The sequence below is a fragment of the Corythoichthys intestinalis genome, chromosome 4 (genome assembly GCF_030265065.1).
Source record: "Corythoichthys intestinalis isolate RoL2023-P3 chromosome 4, ASM3026506v1, whole genome shotgun sequence".
Lineage (NCBI taxonomy): Eukaryota > Metazoa > Chordata > Actinopteri > Syngnathiformes > Syngnathidae > Corythoichthys > Corythoichthys intestinalis.
This window is the reverse complement of record NC_080398.1, coordinates 5,616,623-5,638,910: the sequence shown is the minus strand read 5'-3', so window position 1 is coordinate 5,638,910 and position 22,288 is coordinate 5,616,623. Positions and strand designations below refer to the sequence as shown.

The following is a 22,288-nucleotide window of genomic DNA, read 5'->3' as shown; positions in this document are numbered from 1 at the left end:
AGTTTTTTTTTTGTTTCAAATTTATTTTTGCATTCAAACACATTATTTTTTCATTGAAAATATATATTTTGATTGAATAATAAAGACAAAACTGTTCTAGCCAAAATGTGGCCCAAACACAAATCAACATTACTTCAATCAAAAAAGAAAAAAGTTGCTTCAATTTAAAAAAAAAAACAAAAAAACCCGACTTCAATCAAAAAAAAAAAAAAACATAAAAAAAAAATAGCTTTCACATTCATTTTTTTTTGTAATTTTTTTTAGTTTCAATTTTATTTTTGCATTCAAACACATTGTTTTTTGATTTAAGCGACTTTTTTTTGGTTGAATAATAAAGACAAACTGTTCTAGCCAAAATGTGGCCCAAACACAAATCAATATTACTTCGATCAAAAAAAAAAAAGTTGCTTCAATTAAAAAAAACAAAAAAAAAAACGACTTCAACTCAAAAAAAAGAAATAAAATCATAGAAAAATAGCTTTCACTTGCATTTTTTTTGTAGGTTTTTTTTTAGTTTCAAATTTATTTTTGCATCTAAACACATTATTTTTTGATTGAAGGGACTTTTTTTTTGGTTGAATAATAAAGACGAAACTGTTCTGGCCAAAATGTGGCCCAAACACAAATCAACATACTTCAATCAAAAAAGAAAAAAGTTGCTTCAATTAAAAAAAAAAAAAGACTTCAATCAAAAAAAAAAAAAAAAATCAAAGAAAAATAGCTTTCACATGCATTTTTTTTGTAGGTTTTTTTTTTTTTTTTCAAATTTATATTTGCATTCAAACACATTATTTTTTGATTGAAGCGACTTTTTTTTTTGGTTGAAAATATAGATTTTGATTGAAGCAACTTTTTTTTTATTTAATAAAGACCAAACTGTTCCAGCCAAAATGTGGCCCAAACACAAATCAACATTACTTCAAAAAAAAAAAAAAAAAAGTTTCTTCAATTAAAAAAAAAAAAAAAAACAAGAAAAAATAGCTTTCACATGCATGTTTTTTGTAGTTTTTTTGAGTTTCTAATTTATTTTTGCATTCAAACACTTTTTTTTTAATTCAAAATATACATTTTGATTGAAGCAACGTTTTTTTGATTGAATAATAAAGACACAAATCTTTTTTTTTTACTTCAAAAAAGAAAAAAGTTGCTTCAATTAAAAAAAACGACTTCAATAAAAAAAAAAAATAAAGAAAAATAGCTTTCACATTTTTTTGTTTTTTGAGTTTCAAATTTATTTTTGCATCCAAACACATTATTTTTTGATTGAAGCGACTTTTTTGGGGTTGAAAATATAGATTTTGATTGAAGCAACTTTTTCTTTGATTGAATAGTAAAGACACAAATCTACCTCTATATGGCTCCGCCCAGGGGATACGATTTTTGACTGGGGTAACTACATTGGCACGACACCAACGGGCGTACCATATTCAATGGATGACGATCTTGGCGATAAAACACTCATTGTCAACTTATTATTATAAATATTCTTGTAAATTAATTTTATTGCTGACACTGCGTTTCGGGGTGCCCCCCCCTGCCCCAAAAGTCATGGAAAGCCCCCTTTCTGGGATTATTTGACGACTACCTGTCGTAGTCTTGGCAGATTTCGCCCACGGCGACCAGCGCCTTTAGGTACTCGTTGGGTCGGTACGGGTGGATGTAGTGCAGAGAGCAGCTGTTGCGAGGGTCGCCGTTGGACGCCGTGAAGTCGATGGCCACCTGGTGAGAAGAGCGGCCAATCAGAGAGTAGGATGTGTGATATGTGACTTGTGACATGGATTGCAGGCGATATATGATGGCGTGCAATCAGTTTGAACTGAAAGGGGTGACTGAATTCATTTGAATGTCAATGCATTCACTTTGATAGGAACGTTGCCTCTACTAGCATGGCCGCTCCAAGGCCATTTTGGGAGGGGCGATGAAAGGTCTTTTCATGCTTCTGCCGTAAATTGGAATTAGTTTATGACTAGTAGACGTCCAATCCGTCTGACGTTCTTTTGCTGCCAACCCTCACGCTTCAAGGGGATTAGACGTCTAAAGCCTTCAATGGCAGACAATAAAGAATTTTTTAAACTATTTTTTTAAGTGGAAGAGTTGGCCCTCCCACTTAGGATTTTCCCTTTTTTGCTGTATTTTTCAAATTACTTTTCTATACAGTGATTAGGGTTGTTCCCATCATGTTTTTTTGCTCCCGATCCAATCCCGATCGTTTTAGTTTGAGTATCTGCCGATCCCGATATTTCCCGATCCGATTGCTTTTTTTTTTTGCTCCCAATTCAATTCCAATCATTCCCGATAATTTTTCCCGATCATATACATTTTGGCAATGCATTAAAAAAAAAACTCGGACGAATATATACATTCAACATACAGTACATAAGTACTGTATTTGTTTATTATGACAATAAATCCTCATTTACTTTATTAACATTCTTTCTGTGAGAGGGATCCACGGATAGAAAGATTTGTGACTTTGTATATTGTGACTAAATATTGCCATCTAGTGTATTTGTTGAGCTTTCAGTAAATGATACTGTAGCCATGCCCAAATGCATGATGGGAGGTGCAACCATGACTGTGCGTAGTGGTACCAATTGATATATATTCTCTGCGTTGGGAAATAACATAGGGTGTTCAGAAAAAGATCAATTACTACCTTTCTTCCCCACATTGCTTCCCACAATATTTCTAATCGTAGGGAGAGGGATTGTAAGGCTTTAGCCAATTAAAAAAAGGCTCCAAAAGTGTGTGCGAGAAAAGTAACTATTCCCTTCAGGCTGCATGGTTTACTTTTATCGTTACTTCTAACTCATTGCCTCCCACTGACAGCCACATAGACGTCCAATCCATTTGGACTGGGAGGTCTGGCAGCAATCACGTTTAGTTGGACGCCAGGGAATGACTTCAATCTCTTCCTGTTTTATTTTAAAAATCCCTTCCACTTTGAAAAGACTTCCTGTTTGCCGCGTTGTCAAAGCAACGCGCCCTTGACACTCTCGCCTGACCGTCGGGACCGGGGCGACCGCTGTCGGGGTCTCTAAGTGGGACACCGGGACGGCGGGTCGGTGTTGCCTTGGTTACCGTTGCCGTGGCAACCTGATCAGGACCACTCCGAGAACCCGGCGCCGTTTCTTGATGGAATAAGATGCAGGACGCTGGATGCTACTCGGAGTGTGTGCGCGTGCATGTGTGCGCTCACCGTAAATTGGATTTGGCAGCCCCCCATGATGTAATCCAGGAAAGAATGCATCTTGATGATCTGTGACCACAATAAAAGAGTGAAAAGTTGGATGAAATTTCATCACGAGATGAACGAGGTATGCCTGTTTTAGTCCATGTAACGTGGAAGTGACCTCTGACCTCTCGCATGTCGCGTTTATGTAAATTGTACCGCACAGAGGACGAGAAATGGTAATAAAGTGGAGCAAGGATGCCTGGGGGGGGTTCTCAAAGGGGGCCCTCGACTCCTCTGAGATGTTCAGATGGACCGGAGATGAGAGGAACAATGGAATGAGGGGAAGAAGGGATGAAAGAAGGGGAAGCTTGACTTATACAATAAAAGAAAGAAAAAAAAAATGAACGGATTTCATTGTTCCTACTTCAAATGGATCGGACGTCTGTTGCTGTCGATGGCGACCGATCAGTTAGTGTTAATAAATGGAAATAAGTACGAAAAATGGATGAAATAAATTTGAAATGAAAGTGTTGAAATAACACAGTATGACATGAATAATATTTAGAATTTAAAGGGCAGGTGAAGACTACAATTCATGGTGGCAAAATTGATTTTGAAATGCGCCATTTTTTATTGGTATGTGGCAAAATGGATTTTGCCATGTGGCTTTTTTTTTTGCAATGTGGCCAAATGAATTTTACCACGTGGCATTTTTATTGGTATGTGGCAAAATGGATTGTGCCATGTGGCATTTTTATTGGTATGTGGCAAAATGGATTTTGCCATGTGGCTTTTCTTTTTTTTTTTCTTTTTCTTTTTTTTTTTTTTTTTTTGCCATGTAGCATTTTTTGGCATGTGGCAAAATTGATTTTGAAATGTGGCATTTTTTATTAGTACGTGGCAAAATGGACTTTGCCAGGTGGCATTTTTTGCCATGTGGCTTTTTTTTTTGCAATGTGGCAAAATTGATTTTGCCATGTGGCTTTTTTTTTGCCATGTGGCAAAATGGATTTTGCCATGTGGCAAAATGGATTTTGCCATGTGGCATTTTTATTGGTATGTGGCAAAATGTATTTTGACATGTGGCATTTTTTATTGATATTTGGCATTTTTTATTGGTATGTGGCAAAATGAATTTTGGTTTGTGGCAGGCCATGCACATACATGACATTGAGGACTATGCACGTCCAAATTTTCCATTCATTTTGAATGGCAGAAAAACGTGTGGTTGTGATTTTTCACCATACACTTTACATTACTGCGCATCCATTTTGCCACATACCAAAAATGCCACATGGAAAAATTAATTTGCCACATGGGAAAAAAAAAACGCCACATGGCAAAATCAATCTTGCCATAAGGCAAAAAAATGCCACATGGCAGAAAAAAATGCCACATGGAAAATCAATTTTGCCACATGTGGAAAAAATGCCACATGGCAAAATTTATTTTGCCACATGGCAAAAAAATGCCACATGGCAAAATCAACCTTGCCACATGGCAAAAAAATGCCACATGGAAAAAAAAGGCCACATGGCAAAAAAAGGCCATATTGCAAAGTCAATTTTGCCACATGGCAGAAAAAAATGCCACGTGGAAAATAAAGTGTGCCACATGGGGAAAAAAAGCCAAATGGCAAAATCAATTTTGCCACATGGCAAAAAAAAATCCCACAGGGCAAAAAAATGCCACATGGTAAAATCAATTTTGCCACATGGCAAAAAAAATTCTACATGGCAAAATTAATTCTGCCACATGGCAAAATCCATTTTGCCACATGGCAAAATCAACTTTGCCACATGGCAAAATCAACCTTGCCACATGGGAAAATCAATCTTGCCACATGGCAAAAAAATGCCACATGGAAAAAAAAGGCTACATTGCAAAAAAAGGCCACATGGCAAAAAATGACACATTGCAAAGTCAATTTTGCCACATGGCAGAAAAAAATGCCACATGGAAAATAAATTTTGCCACATGGGGAAAAAAAAGCCAAATGGCAAAATCAATTTTGCCACATGGCAAAAAAAAAAAAAAATCCCACATGGCAAAAAAATGCCACATGGCAAAATCAATTTTGCCACATGGCAAAAAAAATTCTACGTGGCAAAATTAATTCTGCCACATGGCAAATACCACTTTTCGTCCTCGGCCCCGCTGCAAAAATTAATCAGATCCAAAATGCATGAGGGGGTAGGTGTTAAAAAAAGAAAATGCGTGGAATAAAATAGTAGACTAACATTGGACGCAGTGATGCACAATTATTAATGAAAGCATTAAGTGGACTCCATTCAAATCCCTAATGTCGTTGTGGTGGTGTTGTCCTCATTAAGGGCAGCGGCTGCTCTCATTCTGTCTCTCGGCTCTGCCTGTACCTCGCCGCTCATCCGTCACTAGCTTGCCTAGCGTTCTCTGGTTCTGGGTTCGAAACTAAATCAGACAGGTAAGAGCCTTGCTGACCTTGCACTGGCTGAGGATGACGATGCCGGAGTTCTTGTAGGCCTTCTTCTTCACTTTGTATTTGGAATTGATGCACGGCCACTGCACCTACATACACATGTATGAAGACACACGCACATATCGTGTGAACATAGTGCAAGGCTGAAATAATAGCTCCTGCTTGGAGCTGAATGCTCATTATTTCTGCCTGGGTATTTTGTGAGGCTTACTGTGTGTCACTGAGTCACTAAACATGCGGTGAGGGAGACGAGGAAGGCGGGAGGCCAACAAATTAACAATTGAAGGAGCTCGGAGAGGTGGAGGGGAACGGGGAGAGGTATGAAGAGCTTTAGGATGAAGAACACGAGATGAGGAATAGGAGGTGATAGGGAAAAGAGTAGGATGAGTACAGGAAGCCCTCGGTTAACGATGTCCTCGACTTTACGATGTTTCGACTTAACGACGTTCGTGCTTCGTCCACCATTTAAGCTGCATTCAGCTGTTTTTTATCGCTCGCCCTACGCCCGTTGCCAAATGCCGTTTTGTGTTCACACCGACCTTTACATCGTCGTTTAGTTGAAAGTCCAAGTAACCTGAAAAACTTCCATTTCACGTTGCGTAGATATAAGTTATATTAACCAATTCATTCATTCATTAATAGAGGAGAGGAAAAGGAAAGTAGAGAGCAGGAGTAGGAGAGGAAGTGTAGAAGGAAGGAAGGAAGGAAGAGATAAGAAGAGAGTAAAAAGAGAAAAAGTTGAGTTGAGGAAAGACGAAGGAGCGTAGAGAAGGAAGGACAGAAGAGAAGAGCAAGAAGGACAGAAGAGAATGAAGGAGAGTAGAGAAGGAAGGACAGAAGAGAAGAGGAGAATCAAGGAGAGTAGAGAAGGAAGGACAGAAGAGAAGAGCAAGAAGGCCAGAAGAGAAGGAGGAAGGAGAGTAGAGAAGGAAGAACAGAAGATAAAAGGAGGAGAAGCAAGGGGCGTAGAGGAGGATGGACAGAAGAGTAGAAGCTAGGAGAGTAGAGAAGGAAAAACGGAAGAGAAGAGAATCGCAAGAAGAGAAGTAAGAAAAGGAAGGACAGAAGAGAAAAGGAGAAGCAAATAGAGTAGAGAATGAAGGACAGAAGAGAAGAGCAAGAAGGACAGAAGAGAAGGAAGGAGAGCAGAGAAGGAAGGACAGAAGAGGAGAAGCAAGGAGCGTAGAGGAGGATGGACAGAAGAGAAGAAGCTAGGAGAGTAGAGAAGTGAGGACAGAAGAGAAGAGGAGAAGAAAGGAGAGTAGAGAAGGAAGCACAGAAGAGAAGAGCAGGAAGGACAGAAGAGGAGAAGTAAGGACAGTAGAAAAGTAAGGACAGAAAAGAAGAGCAAGAAGGACAGAAGAGAAAAAGGAGAAGCGAGTAGAGAAGGATGGGCAAAAGAGAAGAGCAAGAAGGACTGAAGAGAAGAAGAAGAGAAGCAAGGAGAGTAGAGAAGGAAGGACAGAAGAGAAGAGCAAGAAGGACAGAAGAGAAGAAGGAGAGTAGAGAAAGAAGGACGGAAGAGAAGAAGAGGAGAAGCAAGGAGAGTAGAGAAGGAAGGACAGAAGGGAAGAGCAAGAAGGACAGAAGAGGAGAAGAAAGGAGAGTAGAGAAGGAAGGACAGAAGAGAAGAGCAAGAAGGACAGAAGAGGTGAAGTAAGGACAGTAGAAAAGCAAGGACAGAAGAGAAGTAAGGACAGAAGAGAAAAAGGAGAAGTGAGTAGAGAAGGATGGACAGAAGAGAAGAGCAAGAAGGACAGAAGAGAAGGAAGGAGAGCAGAGAAGGAAGGACAGAAGAGGAGAAGCAAGGAGCGTAGAGGAGGATGGACAGAAGAGAAGAAGCTAGGAGAGTAGAGAAGTGAGGACAGAAGAGAAGAGGAGAAGAAAGGAGAGTAGAGAAGGAAGCACAGAAGAGAAGAGCAGGAAGGACAGAAGAGGAGAAGTAAGGACAGTAGAAAAGTAAGGACAGAAAAGAAGAGCAAGAAGGACAGAAGAGAAAAAGGAGAAGCGAGTAGAGAAGGATGGGCAAAAGAGAAGAGCAAGAAGGACTGAAGAGAAGAAGAAGAGAAGCAAGGAGAGTAGAGAAGGAAGGACAGAAGAGAAGAGCAAGAAGGACAGAAGAGAAGAAGGAGAGTAGAGAAAGAAGGACGGAAGAGAAGAAGAGGAGAAGCAAGGAGAGTAGAGAAGGAAGGACAGAAGGGAAGAGCAAGAAGGACAGAAGAGGAGAAGAAAGGAGAGTAGAGAAGGAAGGACAGAAGAGAAGAGCAAGAAGGACAGAAGAGGTGAAGTAAGGACAGTAGAAAAGCAAGGACAGAAGAGAAGTAAGGACAGAAGAGAAAAAGGAGAAGTGAGTAGAGAAGGATGGGCAAAAGAGAAGAGCAAGAAGGACAGAAGAGGAGAAGCAAGGAGAGTAGAGAAGGAAGGACAGAAGAAGAGAGCAAGAAGGACAGAAGAGAAGAAGGAGAGTAGAGAAGGAAGGACAGAAGAAGAGAAGCAAGGAGAGCAGAGGAGGATGGACAGAAGAGAAGAGCAAGAAGGACAGAAGAGAAGAGGAGGAAGGAGAGTAACAAGTGAAAAGAAGACATGGAAGAGTAACATGTAAAGGAGAGTGAAGTTGAGGAATGAAGAAGGAAAGAAGAGAAGAACGACAGAACAGTAAAGAAGGAAGAAGGAGAGAAGAGAAGGAAGGGCAAAAGAGTAGAAGAGGAGGAGCAAGGAGAGAAGAGCATGAAGAAAAGAGGAAGGACAGAAGAGGAGGAAGGAGAGTAACAAGAGAAAAGGGAGAAGAAATGGAAGAGTAACATGTTAAGTAGAGTGAAGTTGAGGAAGGAAGAAATGAGAAGGAAGAAGGACAGAACAGTAGAGAAGAGACGAGGAGGAAAGACAGAAGAGGAGGCACAAGGAGAGAAGAGGAGGAAGAAGAACCAAAGAGGAGAAGAGAAGGAAGGACAGAAGATAAGAGGTGGAGCAAGGAGAGAATAGAAGAAAGAAAGAAAAGCAGGAAGAAGGGGAGGAGAGAAAAGAAGAGAAGAGAAGAGAAGGAGGAAGAACGACAATGAAGATAGAGGGGGAAGGGTGGAAGAAGGGACCAGGAAACATGGGGAGACAAGGAAGAGTAAAAGAAGGAAGAGATCAGAAAGGAGATCAGGAAGAAGATAGCTAGAAGGAAAAAGAGTAGAAGCACAAGTAAAACAAAAAGAATTGGAGGAAGAGAAGTAGAAGAAGGAAGAGAAAGAAAAAGAAGGTAGGCACAGGAAGATGGAGAACAAGAGGAAGTGTAGAAGGAAGGATAAGGAAACAGGAGGAGACAAGGCAGAGAAAAAGAAGGAAGTTGTGAGGGAAGAGAAGGAAGAACAGGAGGAAAAAGTAGAAGCAAAAAGAAAACAAGAAAAAGAATAGGAGGATCACAGGATAAAGTAGGAGGAAATGAAGCAGAAGGGGAGGAGAAGAACGAAGACAGGAGAAAGAAGTAGGCAGCGGGAAAGGAAAAATAGGAGGCGGAGTCTAATACCATAACATATAACTGTCCACAGTTGTATGTACATTAGCATGCTTACACTTCCTCCATTCTGTATTCATGTACTGTGCGAGTCCTTAGCAGCTAATTTTTAGCGTGCGAGTGGCACATACGCAACATCAGAGCTTCCAGTTGAAACTACAAGCTAATGAGCTAGCTGGGTTTGATCATTTCAGATGTTGCCGATTTTCTCAAAAGTCTGTTAGCGCTTGAATTAGGGTTGGCAGGCAACTTTGTGTGAGTGAAGACTTTTCAGGCGGGCTGCTACTAATTGGATATTCCTGTCTATGCTGGAAGCTTCAATTAGCGGCTCAGGTTTCGCTGGTTCAGCTTCATTTGAGCTACTTTAGCCTGCTAGCGCCCACTTGACGCCAACACTCATGGTATAACCGGGTTAGTTTAGCGTTTAAAGGGAGGTCAGACACTGGCGGGAGTCTCATGGTAAAATAATAAAACGCTCTAATAATAATGAAATAGGTTTAGTGTCTCATTGACTCGTTAAAAGTATGACTTTGCATAAAGTGCAAAGTATAGACAGTAGTTTGCAGAGGAGATTTTTTTTTTTTTTTTAATCTAAAAAAAATTTGGGGGGGTTTAGCCTGTCCAGGGGCCAGGGTAGAAAAAATTTGATCGGAAATCTGCACCCTAATTACAAAGTAATTGCTCAACTGTGGTTGCATATTCGTGAACTGTACTCAGAGATTACAAAACTGTGAGTACAGATTACTGAACTGTGGATACAGATTACTAAACTGTACCCACAGACCAAATTGGTGACTACCGTTTCCAGGTCACTGCTAAACTCTGGACATAGATTAGTAAACTGTGGGTACAGATTTGTAATCTGTGGGTACAGATAACTATACTGTACAGATTATTAATCTGTGGGTACAGATATCTAAACTGTTTGTACATATTAGTAATCTGTGGGTAGAGAGCAGTTACCTGTATCCACATATTACTAATCTGTACCCACCATTTACTAAGCAGTTACAAGTACAATTTAGTCACCTGTGGGTACAAATTAGTAATATGTGGATACAGGTAACTAAACTGTACATATTAGTACTATGTGTGTACATATTACTAATTTATACCTACAGTTTAGTAAACTGTAGGTACGGATTAGTCAACTGTGGGTTCAGATTAGTTACCTGTTCTCACATTTGACTAATCTGCACCCACAATTTGCTAAACTGTGGGTACAGATTAATAATCTGTGGATACAAGTATCTAAACTGTGGGTACATATTAGTGAACTATAAACCACAGATTAGTCATAAACTGTGGGTACAGATTAGTTACCTCTACCCACAGATGAATAATCTGTATCCACGGTTTACTAAACTGTGGGTACATACTAGTTACTTGTACTCACAGATGACTAATCTGCACCCACCATTTATTAAACTGGGGGTACGGATTAATAATATGTAGATACAGGTAACTAAACTGTGGGTACTTATTAGTAATTTGTGGGTACAGATTACTAAACTGTGGGGACAGTGGTTAGAGATAATTAAACTGTTGGTTCAGATTAGTTACCTGTACTCACAGAAGACTAATCTGTACCCACCATTTACTAATCCGTGGGTACAATTTAGTGACCTGTGGGTACAGATTAGTAATATGTGTATACAAGTATCAATGTGAGTACAGATTCATGAACTGTAAACCACAGATTAGTTACCTGTGCCCACAGATGACTAATCTGTACCCATGGTTTCCTAAACTGTGGGTACAATTTAGTCACCTTTGGCTACAGATGAATAAATCTGTAGGTACATATTGGTAATATGTGGGTACAGATAATTAAACTGTTGGTACATACTAGTTACCTGTACCAACAGATGACCAATCTGCACCATCCATTTACTAAACTGTGGGTACAGATTAATACTATGTAGATACAGGTAACTAAACTATGGGTACATATTAGTAATTTGTGGGTACAGATTACTAAATTGTGTGGACAGTTAGTAATCTGTGGTTAGAGATAATTGAACTGTTGGTTCAGATTAGTTACCCGTACTCACAGAAGACTAATCTGTACCCACCATTTACTAATCTGTGGGTACAATTTAGTCACCTGTGGGTACAGATTAGTAATATGTGTATACAAGTATCTATGTGGGTATAGATTCATGAACTGTAAACCACAGATTAGTTACCTGTACCCACAGGTGACTAATCTGTACCCATGGTTTACTAAACTGTGGGTACAATTTAGTTACCTTTGGCTACAGATGAATAAATCTGTGGGTACATTAGTACCTGTAAATTACCTGTAACAACAGATTACCAATCTGTACCCATAATTTACAAAACTGTGGGTACAGATTAGTTACCATTACCCACAGTACCTGTTACCTGTTCTCACAACTGATTAATCTGTACCCACAGTTTACTACACTGTGGATACAATTTAGTGATCTCTGGGTACAAAATCGTCATCTGTGGGTACAGATTACTAAACTGTGGGTCCAGTCTGGGTACAGTTGTGGGTACATATTAGTAATAAGTGGGTACAGATAACTAAACTGTGGGTATAGAACTGGGTAATGAACTGTAAACCACAGGTTAGTTGTCTGTACCCACAGTTTACTAAACTGTGGGTACAATTTAATCACCTGTGGGTACAGATGAATAATCTGTGGATACAGGTAACTAAACTGTGGGCCCATATTAGTAATCTCTAGGTACAGATTAATGAATTGTGAACCACAGGTTAGTTACTTTTACCCACAGATGTACCTGTACCCACCATTTACTAAACTGTGGGTACAATTTGGTCACCTGTAGGAACAGATAGTAATCTAACTGGGAATATATTAGTAATATGTGGGTAGAGATTACTAAAACGTGGATACAGATTAATAAACTATAAACCCAAGTTTAGTTACCTTAACCCGCAGATGATTAATCTGTACCCACAGTTTACTGCACTGTGGTTACAATTTTGTCATTTGTGGGTACAGATTAATAAACTGTGTGTACAACTAGTAATCTGTGGGTACCGATCTTTACCTGCGGTTTACCACACTGTTGGTGCCATTTTGTCATCTGTGAGTACCATTTAGTAATCTGTGGGTAAAGATAACTAAAATGTGGGCACAGTGTAGTAAACTGTGGGACCATATTAGTTACCTTAACCCACAGATGATTAATCTGTACCCACAGTTTACTACACAGTGGTTACAATTTAGTTATCTGTGGGTAGAGATTAGTAATATGTGGATACAGGTAACTAAACTGTGGGTACATATTAGTAATATGTGGGTACTGATTAATGAACTGTGAAACGCAGATTAGTTACCTTTACCCGACAAACCTGTACCCACCATTTACTAAACTGTGGGTACAGTTTAGTGAACTGTGGGACCATATTAGTTACCTGTACCTACAAATAAATTACCTGTAACAACAGATTACCAATCTGTCCCCGCAATTTACAAAACTGTGGGTACAGATTAGTTACCATTACCCACAGTACCTGTTACCCGTTCTCACAATACTCACAGTACCTGTTACCTGTTCTCACAACTGATTAATCTGTACCCACAGTTTACTACACTGTGGATACAATTTAGTGATCTGTGGGTACAAAATCGTCATCCGTGGGTACAGATTACTAAACTGTGGGTACAGTTTAGTAATCTGCACACATAAATTACTAAACTGTGGGTACTATTTAGTAATCTGTGGGTACAGTTTAGTAAACTGTGGGACCATGTTAGTTACCTGAAACAACAGATTACCAATCTGTCCCCACAATTACAAAACTGTGGGTACAGACTAGTTACCATTACCCACAGTACCTGTTACCTGTTCTCACAATACCCACAGTACCTGTTTCCTGTTACAGATTACTAAACTGTGGGTACTGTTTAGTAATCTGGATACATAAATGACTAAACTGTGGGTACTGTTTACTAAACTGTACCTGTAAAATTACCTGTAACAACAGATTACCAATCTGTACCCATAATTTACTAAACTGTGGGACCATATTAGTTACCTATACCTACAAATTAGTTACCTGTAACAACAGATTACCAATCTGTGCCCACAATTTAGAAACCGTGGGTACAGATTAGTTACCAATACCCACAGTACCTGTTACCTGTTCTCACAACCGATTAATCTGTACCCACAGTTTATTACACCGCGGGTACAATTTAGTGATCTGTGGGTACAAAATCGTCATCTGTGGGTATAGATTACTTAACTGTTGGTACAGTTTAGTAGTCTGTAAACAAATTACTAAACTGTGGGTGCTGTTTAGTAATCCGTGGGTACAGTTTAGTAAACTGTGGGACCATGTTAGTTACCTGTACCTACAAATTAATTACCTGTAACAACAGATTACCAACAATTTACAAAACTGTGGGTACAATTTAGTGATCTGTGTGTACAAAATCGTCATCTGTGGGTACAGATTACTAAACTGTGGGCACAGTTTAGTAATCTGCACACATAAATTACTAAACTGTGGGTACTGTTTAGTAATCTGCACACATAAATTACTAAACTGTGGGACCATGTTAGTTACCTATACCTACAAATTAGTTACCTGTAATAGCAGATGACCAATCTGTCCCCACAATTTACAAAACTGTGGGTACAATTTAGTGATCTGTGGGTACAAAATCGTCAAACGTGGGTATAGATGACTAAACTGTGGGTACAGTTTAGTAAACTGAAACTGTGGGTACTGTTTAGTAATCTGTACGCATAAATTGCTAATGTGTTGGTACATAATAGCAATGAAAACATTTTTTTCTACCCTGGCACCTGGGTGGTGGTGGGGGGGGGGGGGGCTCCGTACTTGCCCTGTAAAGAGTTGAATGTTTATTTTCCATAAAGCCACAAGGCACTAAGAAACGACAACATACAAACAACAGATGGCAAAGAGGCAATTTGGGCATATACGCGACAAAGGACACCTATTTTTCCCCGTCCTCAGGCACGTCTCATGCTCTTATAGCTTTCAGTCTCCTCGTCAGATGGTTTCCAAGGCCAACATCTCCTACCGTCTCATTGTCTCCGTGCAACCCTAGCCGTCTCACGGCCCCTTAGCAGCACATTGCAAGTCTCATGCCACATACGCTCACGTCGCGCACTCGTCGGTGTGTAGTTGTGCAACTCGACGATCCGTTAAATTGCCTCAGCAGCTCAACTTGAAAACGGATCACAAGTTTTCACGCTTTGGACTCGGTGGGAATTCTGGAGCTTTTTAATTTTTTTTGTTTTTTGTTGTCTTTCCAAAGTTCGACCCGTCAACACTCGGCAGAGTTGGTCTCCGAAGACGCTAAACATCTGCTCCTCTTTACGAGTTTTGCTCGCTCGTCACGTCTGCCGCTTAAACATGCCGTGTTGTTATTCGCCTCATTTAACACTCAAATTCCACAGTTGACGATGGATTCAGTGGAGGTGGTTTCGGGGTACCTGTCGTCCTTCGATGGCGCCCCGCATCTCTTGGAAGGTGGCCTCGAATTCGCCGATGTAGTCGTGTTTGCCGTTGGAGTCCCAGTCCCACACCGTGCACTGAGTAGGCACATAAACGCATGCTTGATGATTAGCTGATAAGCCTAAGGTTATGGGCAGAATTTCTCTCAGTTGATTGCATTTATTTGATGAGTTAATGAAGCGGTAATGATGTCATCATATCAACAGAGAGCAACACCAGACAATTTGGTGATGAGTGTGTGTTTGCGTGTGTGTCGCTGTGGACGTGGCAGGAAGAAAAAAATGAAAAAATGATAGGGGTGAAAGAAAGGAAGGAAGGAGGTAAAGGGGAAATGAAGGAAAGAAAGTACTGCATAAATAATGGATTCATTGGTCTTAATTATAAAGTAAGGCAGCAAAGGAACCGACAAAGGGGGTTGAGAAGGAAAGAAGTGATCAAGAGAAAGGTTGTAGGTGAAATTGGGCGGAATCAAAGAGGGAAGGTAGGATGCAAGTTGAGGAGGGAAAAAAAGTCAAATGAAAGGAAGGGAGGAAAAATGGACCGTATATATCATTATGATGTAGTAGTAGAAGATGTAGAAGTATGACAAGAAAAAGATGGAAGTAAGGGTGCAAATGGAGGAAGGAAAGGTCAAATGGAAGGAGGGAATGAAGGGAGGTAGGAAGGAAAAACAGTTGACCCGAAGTATGACACGAAAGGAAGGAAGGAAGTATTGGAAGGGAGGAAGGAAGGATTGGAAGGAAGGAAGGATTGGAAGGAAGGAAGGAAGGAATATTGGAAGAGAGAAAGGAAGGAAGGAAGGAAGGAAGGAATATTGGGATGAAGGAAGTATTGGAAGGGAGGAAGGAAGGAAGGATGGATGGATGGATGGATGGATGGATGGATGGATGGATGGATGGATGGATGGATGGATGGATGGATGGATGGATGGATGGATGGATGGATGGATGGATAGATGGATGGACTAAAAGGAAGGAAGGAAGGAACAAAGAAAGGAAGGAACAATGGACCATGTATACCATGAAGTATGACAAGAAAATAAGGAAGTAAAGGTGCAAATGGAGGAAGGAAAGGTCATATGGAAGGAGGGAAAGAATGAAGAAACCGAGGACCATAGTATGACAAGAAAAAAAGGAAGGGAGGGTGGGAGGGAGGGAGGAAGGAAGGAAGGAAGGAATGGTGTAAATTAAGGAAGAAAAGGTTAAATGAAAGGAGGGAATAAAGGAAGGAACAACAGATGAAAATATGACAAAAGAAAGGAAGGAAAAGGAAGAAAGTAGGGACAGAAAGTTAAATGGAAGAATGGACCAAAGTATGACAAGAAGGAAGGAAGGAAGGAAGGATGACAAGGAAGGCTTACAAGGAAGGAAGGAAGGAAGGAAGGAAAAAAAGGAAGGGTGCAATTTGATCAAGGAGAGACAGTCAAATGGAAGGAAGGAACAATGGACCATGTATACCATGAAGTATGACAAGAAAAGAAGGAAGTAAGGGTGCAAATGGAGGAAGGAAAGGTCAAATGGAAAGAGAGAAAGAATGAAGAAACCGAGGACCAAAGTATGACATGAAAAAAAGGAAGGCAGGGAGGGAGGGAGGGAGGAAGGAAGGAAGGAAGGAAGGAAGGAAGGGTGCAATTTGATGAAGGAAAGAAAGTCAAATGGAAGGAAGGAAGGAACAATGGACCATGTATAGGAAGGGAGGGAGGTAGGGAAGGAAGGAAGGAAGGAAGGAAGGAAGGAAGGAAGGAAGGAAGGAAGGAAGGAAGGAAGGAAGGAAGGAAGGAAGGAAGGAAGGAAGGAAGGAAGGAAGGAAGGAGGGAGGGAGGGAGGGAGGGAGGGAGGGAGGGAGGGAGGGAGGGAAGGAAGGAAGGAAGGAAGGAAGGAAGGAAGGAAGGAAGGAAGGAAAGTCAAATGGAAGGAAGGAAGGAATATTGGAAGAGAGGAAGGAAGGAAGGAAGGAAGGAAGGAAAGAAAGTCAAATGGAAGGAAGGAAGGATGACAAGGAAGGCTTACAAGGAAGGAAGGAAGAAAAAAAGGAAGGGTGCAATTTGATTAAGGAAAGACAGTCAAATGGAAGGAAGGAAGGAAGGAACAAACAAAGGAAGGAAGGAAGGAACAATGGACCATGTATACCATGAAGTATGACAAGAAAAGAAGGAAGTAAGGGTGCAAATGGAGGAAGGAAAGCTCAAATGGAAGGAGAGAAAGAATGAAGAAACCGAGGACCAAAGTATGACGTGAAAAAAAGGAAGGCAGGAAGGAAGGATGCAGGTTGACGGAGTAAAGAAACTAAAATGGAAGGAAGGAAGGAAGGAAGGAAGGAAGGAAGGACGGAAGGAAGGAAGGGTGCAAATGGAGGAAGGAAACGTCGGATGGAAGGAGGGAATGAATTAAGGAAGAAACAGTGGACCGAATTATGACAAGAAAAGAAGGAAGTATTGGAAGAGAGGAAGGAAGGCAAGAAAGTCAAATGGAAGGATGGAAGCAAGGAAGGAAGGATCAAAGTATGAAAAGAAGCAAGGAAGTATGACATGGAAGGAAGGACAAGAAAAGGGGATGAAGGAAGGAAAAATGAAGGATGGACTGATAGAAAGAACGCTAGAGAGGGAGCAGGGATTGAGAAAGGAAGGGAAAATGAAGGAAGGAAGGAAGGAAGGAAGGAAGGAAGGAAGGAAGGAAGGAAGGAAGGAAGGGTGCAGGTTGACGGAGGAAAGAAACAAGTGAAAGGAAGGAAGGATCAAAGTATGAAAAGAAGGAAGTACGACAAGGAAGGAAGGACAAACAAACAAAAGACTGAACGGAAGTATGAAAAAAGAGGGGATGAAGGAAAGAAACATAAAGGATGGACAGATAGAAAGGAAGCTAGAAAAGGAGCAGGGATGGAGAAAAGAAGGTTAAATGAAGGAAGGCTGACATATGTATGAAAAGGAAGGAAGAAATAAAGGGAAAAGGAAGGCTGGACAGAAGTATGAAAAGTAAGGACAGACAAAAATATGAGAAAGAAGGAAGGCTGAAAAACAGAAAAAATGACGGAAATAAAGAAAAAAGAAAAATGTGAGAAGAAAGGATGGCTGAAAATGAAGAAAGCTAGCAAAAGAAGCACTGATCGTCGTCAGGTTCGTCCTTGCGTCCCGTCGCGTGTTAACGAGCTGCCGGTATGACGAGGAGATCAAGCGAGTCAATTAGCGCGCACCAGCGACGACGGCTTTCCCTCCCTCTCTCTCGCTCGTTCTTTTATAATCCACGCCACAGTCTTCAAACGTCAAATTTGCCCACTTTCACACACTCCGTCGTCACTCTATTAGCTAAAAATAAATAGCGGGGTATCCATAGCAACCATGCAAACACCACTTGGCATTCACTCAGGATTGGACGTCTATAACCGTCAATGGCAGCATATGAGCTAACGCCATTGTCTGCCATTGACGGCACTAGACGTCCAATCCATTTGAAGTGGGAGGCTGGCAGTCGTTCATTCGCTGCCAGCCGCCCGCTTCAAATGGATTGGACGTCTACAAGTGCTAAACTCATTTCTATGATCATACGCCATTGGACACCCATTGCCGTCAATGGAAACGAACGTACCTGCAGCTTGCGCTGGTGGTCTCCGTTGCAAAGCGAGTTAAGGGAAACTTTGAAGGTATTCCACACGGGATTCAAGTTGTTCATCACCGTCTGATGAGGACAACAACAAAAACACATGACGCCGTGACACGTCGCGGGACGTGTCGCGCGACATCCCACCTCCGTCCTGTAGACCAGCTGCAGTGTGGCGTCCTCGTTCATACGGTAGATTTCCAGGAACGGGTCTGACTTGCTGAAAAAGTCCTGAGTCGTACACGCAAATTAGTAGTAGGTCAAACATTTCCGTTGTATGTGAGAGCATTAGCATTAGCAGTAGAGATAGCTATATGCTATGTATATGTTTGTATTAAAGGGAACAGTATCCTCTCCCATATTTACTGTTTTACTCTTTGTATTCCTCCAACACACGCATTGTAAAATAAATTAAATCATAGTTTAAGAAAAATAAGTACAATATATTTTGATATTATGAGTAGCTGGAGTTGGAGTGATATGCACCAAGACAACGGGTAGATAAGGGAATACAGATACAGGATGCCTGCTGACTACTGAAGCTCAACACACGTCATGCAGCTGACCGAGCGAGATTGACCCTGACGAAGCGAGACAAGCAGGTGACGGCCAAGACATGTACTAGCCCACGTCTGGACCACCAAATCCCGCCATCAGCTCTTCTAGTAACCAACAACGGATGAGAGACAGCGGGAACCAAAAGTGGTATTTGCCATGTGGCAAAAATGATTTTGACATGTGGAATTTTTTTGTATGTGGCAAAATGGAATTTGATTTTGGAACATTTGGACGTGCATACCCGTCAATGGCATAGCCTGACTTGGTTGCCAGTTGAATGTCAATGCGCTGTAATGCTAAGTGAAAGATCAAAAATCATAGCCACACGTTTTTCTGCCATTTAAAATAAATGGAAAATTTGGATGTGCATAGTCGTCAATGGCATGGAGGTGCATGGCCTTCAAAACTGGCATATACCCCCCAAAATGTCACATATCCCCCACCAAAAAAATGTGACAAACCAAACCAAATTCCATTTTGCCACAAACAAAAAAAAATGTCACATGTCAAAATCCATTTTGCCACGTGGCAAAAAAATGTCACATGGGAAAATCCATTTAGTCACATGGCAAAATCCATTTTGCCACACGCAAAAGAAATGCCACATGGCAAAAAATAACTAAATGCCACATAGCAAAATCCATTTTGCCACATGGCAAAAAAAATGCCACATGGCAAAATCCATTTTGCCACATGGCAAAAAAAAATGCCACATGGCAAAATCCATTTGCCACATGGCAAAAAAATGCTACATGGCAAAATCCATTTTGCCACACGCAAAAGAAATGCCACATGGCAAAAAAATAACTAAATGCCACATTGCAAAATCCATTTTGCCACATGGCAAAATCAATTTTGCCACATGGCAAAAAAAATGCCACATGGCAAAATCCATTTGCCACATGGCAAAAAAATGCCACATGGCAAAATCCTTTTCGGCACATGGCAAAAAAAAATGCCACATAGCAAAATTCATTTTGCCACACGCAAAAAAAAAATGCCACATGGAAAAAAGGCCTCATGGCAAAATCCATTTTGCCACTTGGCAAAAAAAATGCCACATGGCAAAATCCATTTGCCAAATTGGCAAAAAAATGCCACATGGCAAGATCCATTTGCCAAATTGGCAAAAAAAATGCCACATGACAAAAAAATGCCCTATGGCAAAATCCATTTAGCCGCGTGGCAAAAAAGTGCCACATGGCAAAATCCATTTGCCACATGGCAAAAAAATGCCACATGGCAAAATCCATTTGCCAAATTGGCAAAAAAATGCCACATGGCAAGATCCATTTGCCAAATTGGCAAAAAAAATGCCCTATGGCAAAATCCATTTGCCACATGGCAGAAAAATACCACAGGGCAAAATCCTTTTCGGCACATGGCAAAAAAATCCCACATGGCAAAATCCATTTTGTCACCTGTAAACAAAAAATGCCAAATGGCAAAAAAAAAAAAAAAAAGCCACATGGCAAAATTCATTTGCCACATGGCAAAAAAAATGCCACATGGCAAAATCCTTTTTGCCACATGGCAAAAAAAAATGCCACATGACAAAAAAATGCCACATGGCAAAATCCATTTTGCCACACGCAAAAAAAATGCCACATGGAAAAAAAAGGCCACATGGCAAAATCCATTTTGCCACTTGGCAAAAAAATGCCACATGGCAAAATCCATTTGCCACATGGCAAAAAAAAATACCACATGGCAAAATCCTTTTCGGCACATGGCAAAAAAAATCCCACATGGCAGAATCATTTTTGCCACATAGCAAAAAAAATGCCACATAGCAAAATCCATTTTGCCACATGGTGGTTGTAGTAAAAGCAGACTGTTTTTTCATCTGTGTGATTTTGACAAAGATTAGATCACATTTGATGGTGATTTTATGGAGAAATGTGAGAAATTCCAAAAGGTTCAGATACTTTTTCATACCACTGTAACTAACTCTTCACACGTCTTAATACTGATTCAGAAACTCAAACCGAGTGTAGCAGTGAACTCTCTCTCTCTCTCTCTCTTGCTCTACTTACTGACGCACGCGTGCAGCCTCACTTCACACTCAAATAATTACCCAAAAGGGACTGCTCGTAGCATTCAAATGTTTTCGTAGTTTGTTGGAAAGAATTTCATTTGCGTATGAGAGCATTTCAACGTTACGCGAGAGCGTTTCATTGATGTATGGAAGTTAAAAAAAATATGCATCAGTGCGAGAGCATTTTAGCAGTGTGTGTGTGTGTGTGAAAGAGCTATTCATGTGTCTATGGCAGCATTTCAATGGTGTGTGAAAATATTTCAGTTACGCATGTAAGAAATTAAAACACATGAGTGTGTGTGAAAACATTTTAGTGGAGTGATATGAGAGCATTTCCTCGTGTGTTTTTGAACATGTGTGTGTTGGCAGGCATCATTCAGTCTTGCCTGCAAGCGTTACCGTTGAGCACGATGGCATTTCAGTAGCGTGTTTTAAGAATAAGTCAGTCGTGGTGGGAGAACATTTCAGTAATGCAAGACAGCTGAAAAAATCCATTACTGTGACTGAGAGCATTTTAGTCGTGTATAATCCGCATGTGTCTCCTTGACTGCCTGTCACACATTTGTTTTTATGTGCGTAGGTTACCTTGTCATCCAGCTTCCTGGCGCTGAAGGAAAGCTCAATGTAGTCGTCATTCCCCGTCAACTCCTCCGCTGTGATCTAAACACACGTCATCTTCTTCAACAAGCCAGTACTGGGTTGGGTGCCACTGACGGCTATAGACGTCCAATCCGTTTGGAATGGGAGGAAGTGAATCAAAATAGAGAGGGAAGTGGCCGGGAAATGCTGTTTTCCGAAATTTCCGGGTTCGCGGTGAGTCAGCAACCAATGTTTATTGATTAGAAAATGAAGAATAAATTAGATTTATTGATTACAATCCCACAAGAGCAGGCAACAAGTATCAAGATCAAGCAGAACAAGCGGTAACGATGACATTAGATTTAGTTTGTCAATCCCAGAATCCCCGCGTTACCGTTACAGCACAACAAACTGTTCCTTAACAATGAAAATCGCTTACCGTTGACAATTGAGCGGGGAGCCAACGCTCCGGCAAAGTGGCAAAGGAACAAAGCCAAGCGACCCATACGTAATCCTCTGGCAGACTTCGGGGGGGTTGGGGAATCTCCCGATTCTTATAGGCATATGACGCGGGGACGCGGGTGGCCACTCCTCGCCCCCACGAAAACGCACCAGGCTCCCAGCGGTTAAAGTAGAATGTTTATTTAAGTTATCTCGTGAGATTCCCTCCTAACTATGGAACTCAAGCGCATACTATGGTGCAAAAAAAGTTATCTCGTGAGATTCCCTCCTAACTATGGAACCCAAGCACGTACTATGGTGCAAAACAAGTTGTTACAATCTAGGTCACAGAGGCAATCATACATCACAAAGGCATAATGTGCTAATGTTAAGGCATCACATAATATTTTCTCCCATCAAATGCCAAGAAATCAACAAGAAGTGACCCAAGTTGAAGAG

General features: G+C 40.8%; 1 protein-coding gene across 2 annotated transcripts in view; it reads right to left on the bottom strand.

Annotated features, from left to right (window-relative positions):
• Positions 1 to 22,288, bottom strand: part of cpne4a (copine IVa) — a 53,394-nt gene that overhangs the window by 13,470 nt on the left and 17,636 nt on the right. For both annotated transcript variants that reach the window (XM_057834975.1, XM_057834976.1), the window contains exons 5-11: positions 21,395 to 21,469; positions 18,361 to 18,444; positions 18,202 to 18,291; positions 14,599 to 14,697; positions 5,636 to 5,722; positions 3,200 to 3,259; positions 1,586 to 1,719 (exon numbers count right to left, since the gene is read on the bottom strand). In XM_057834975.1, the coding sequence (XP_057690958.1) occupies positions 1,586 to 1,719; positions 3,200 to 3,259; positions 5,636 to 5,722; positions 14,599 to 14,697; positions 18,202 to 18,291; positions 18,361 to 18,444; positions 21,395 to 21,469 (629 nt within the window). The remainder of the gene's footprint in view (positions 1 to 1,585; positions 1,720 to 3,199; positions 3,260 to 5,635; positions 5,723 to 14,598; positions 14,698 to 18,201; positions 18,292 to 18,360; positions 18,445 to 21,394; positions 21,470 to 22,288) is intronic.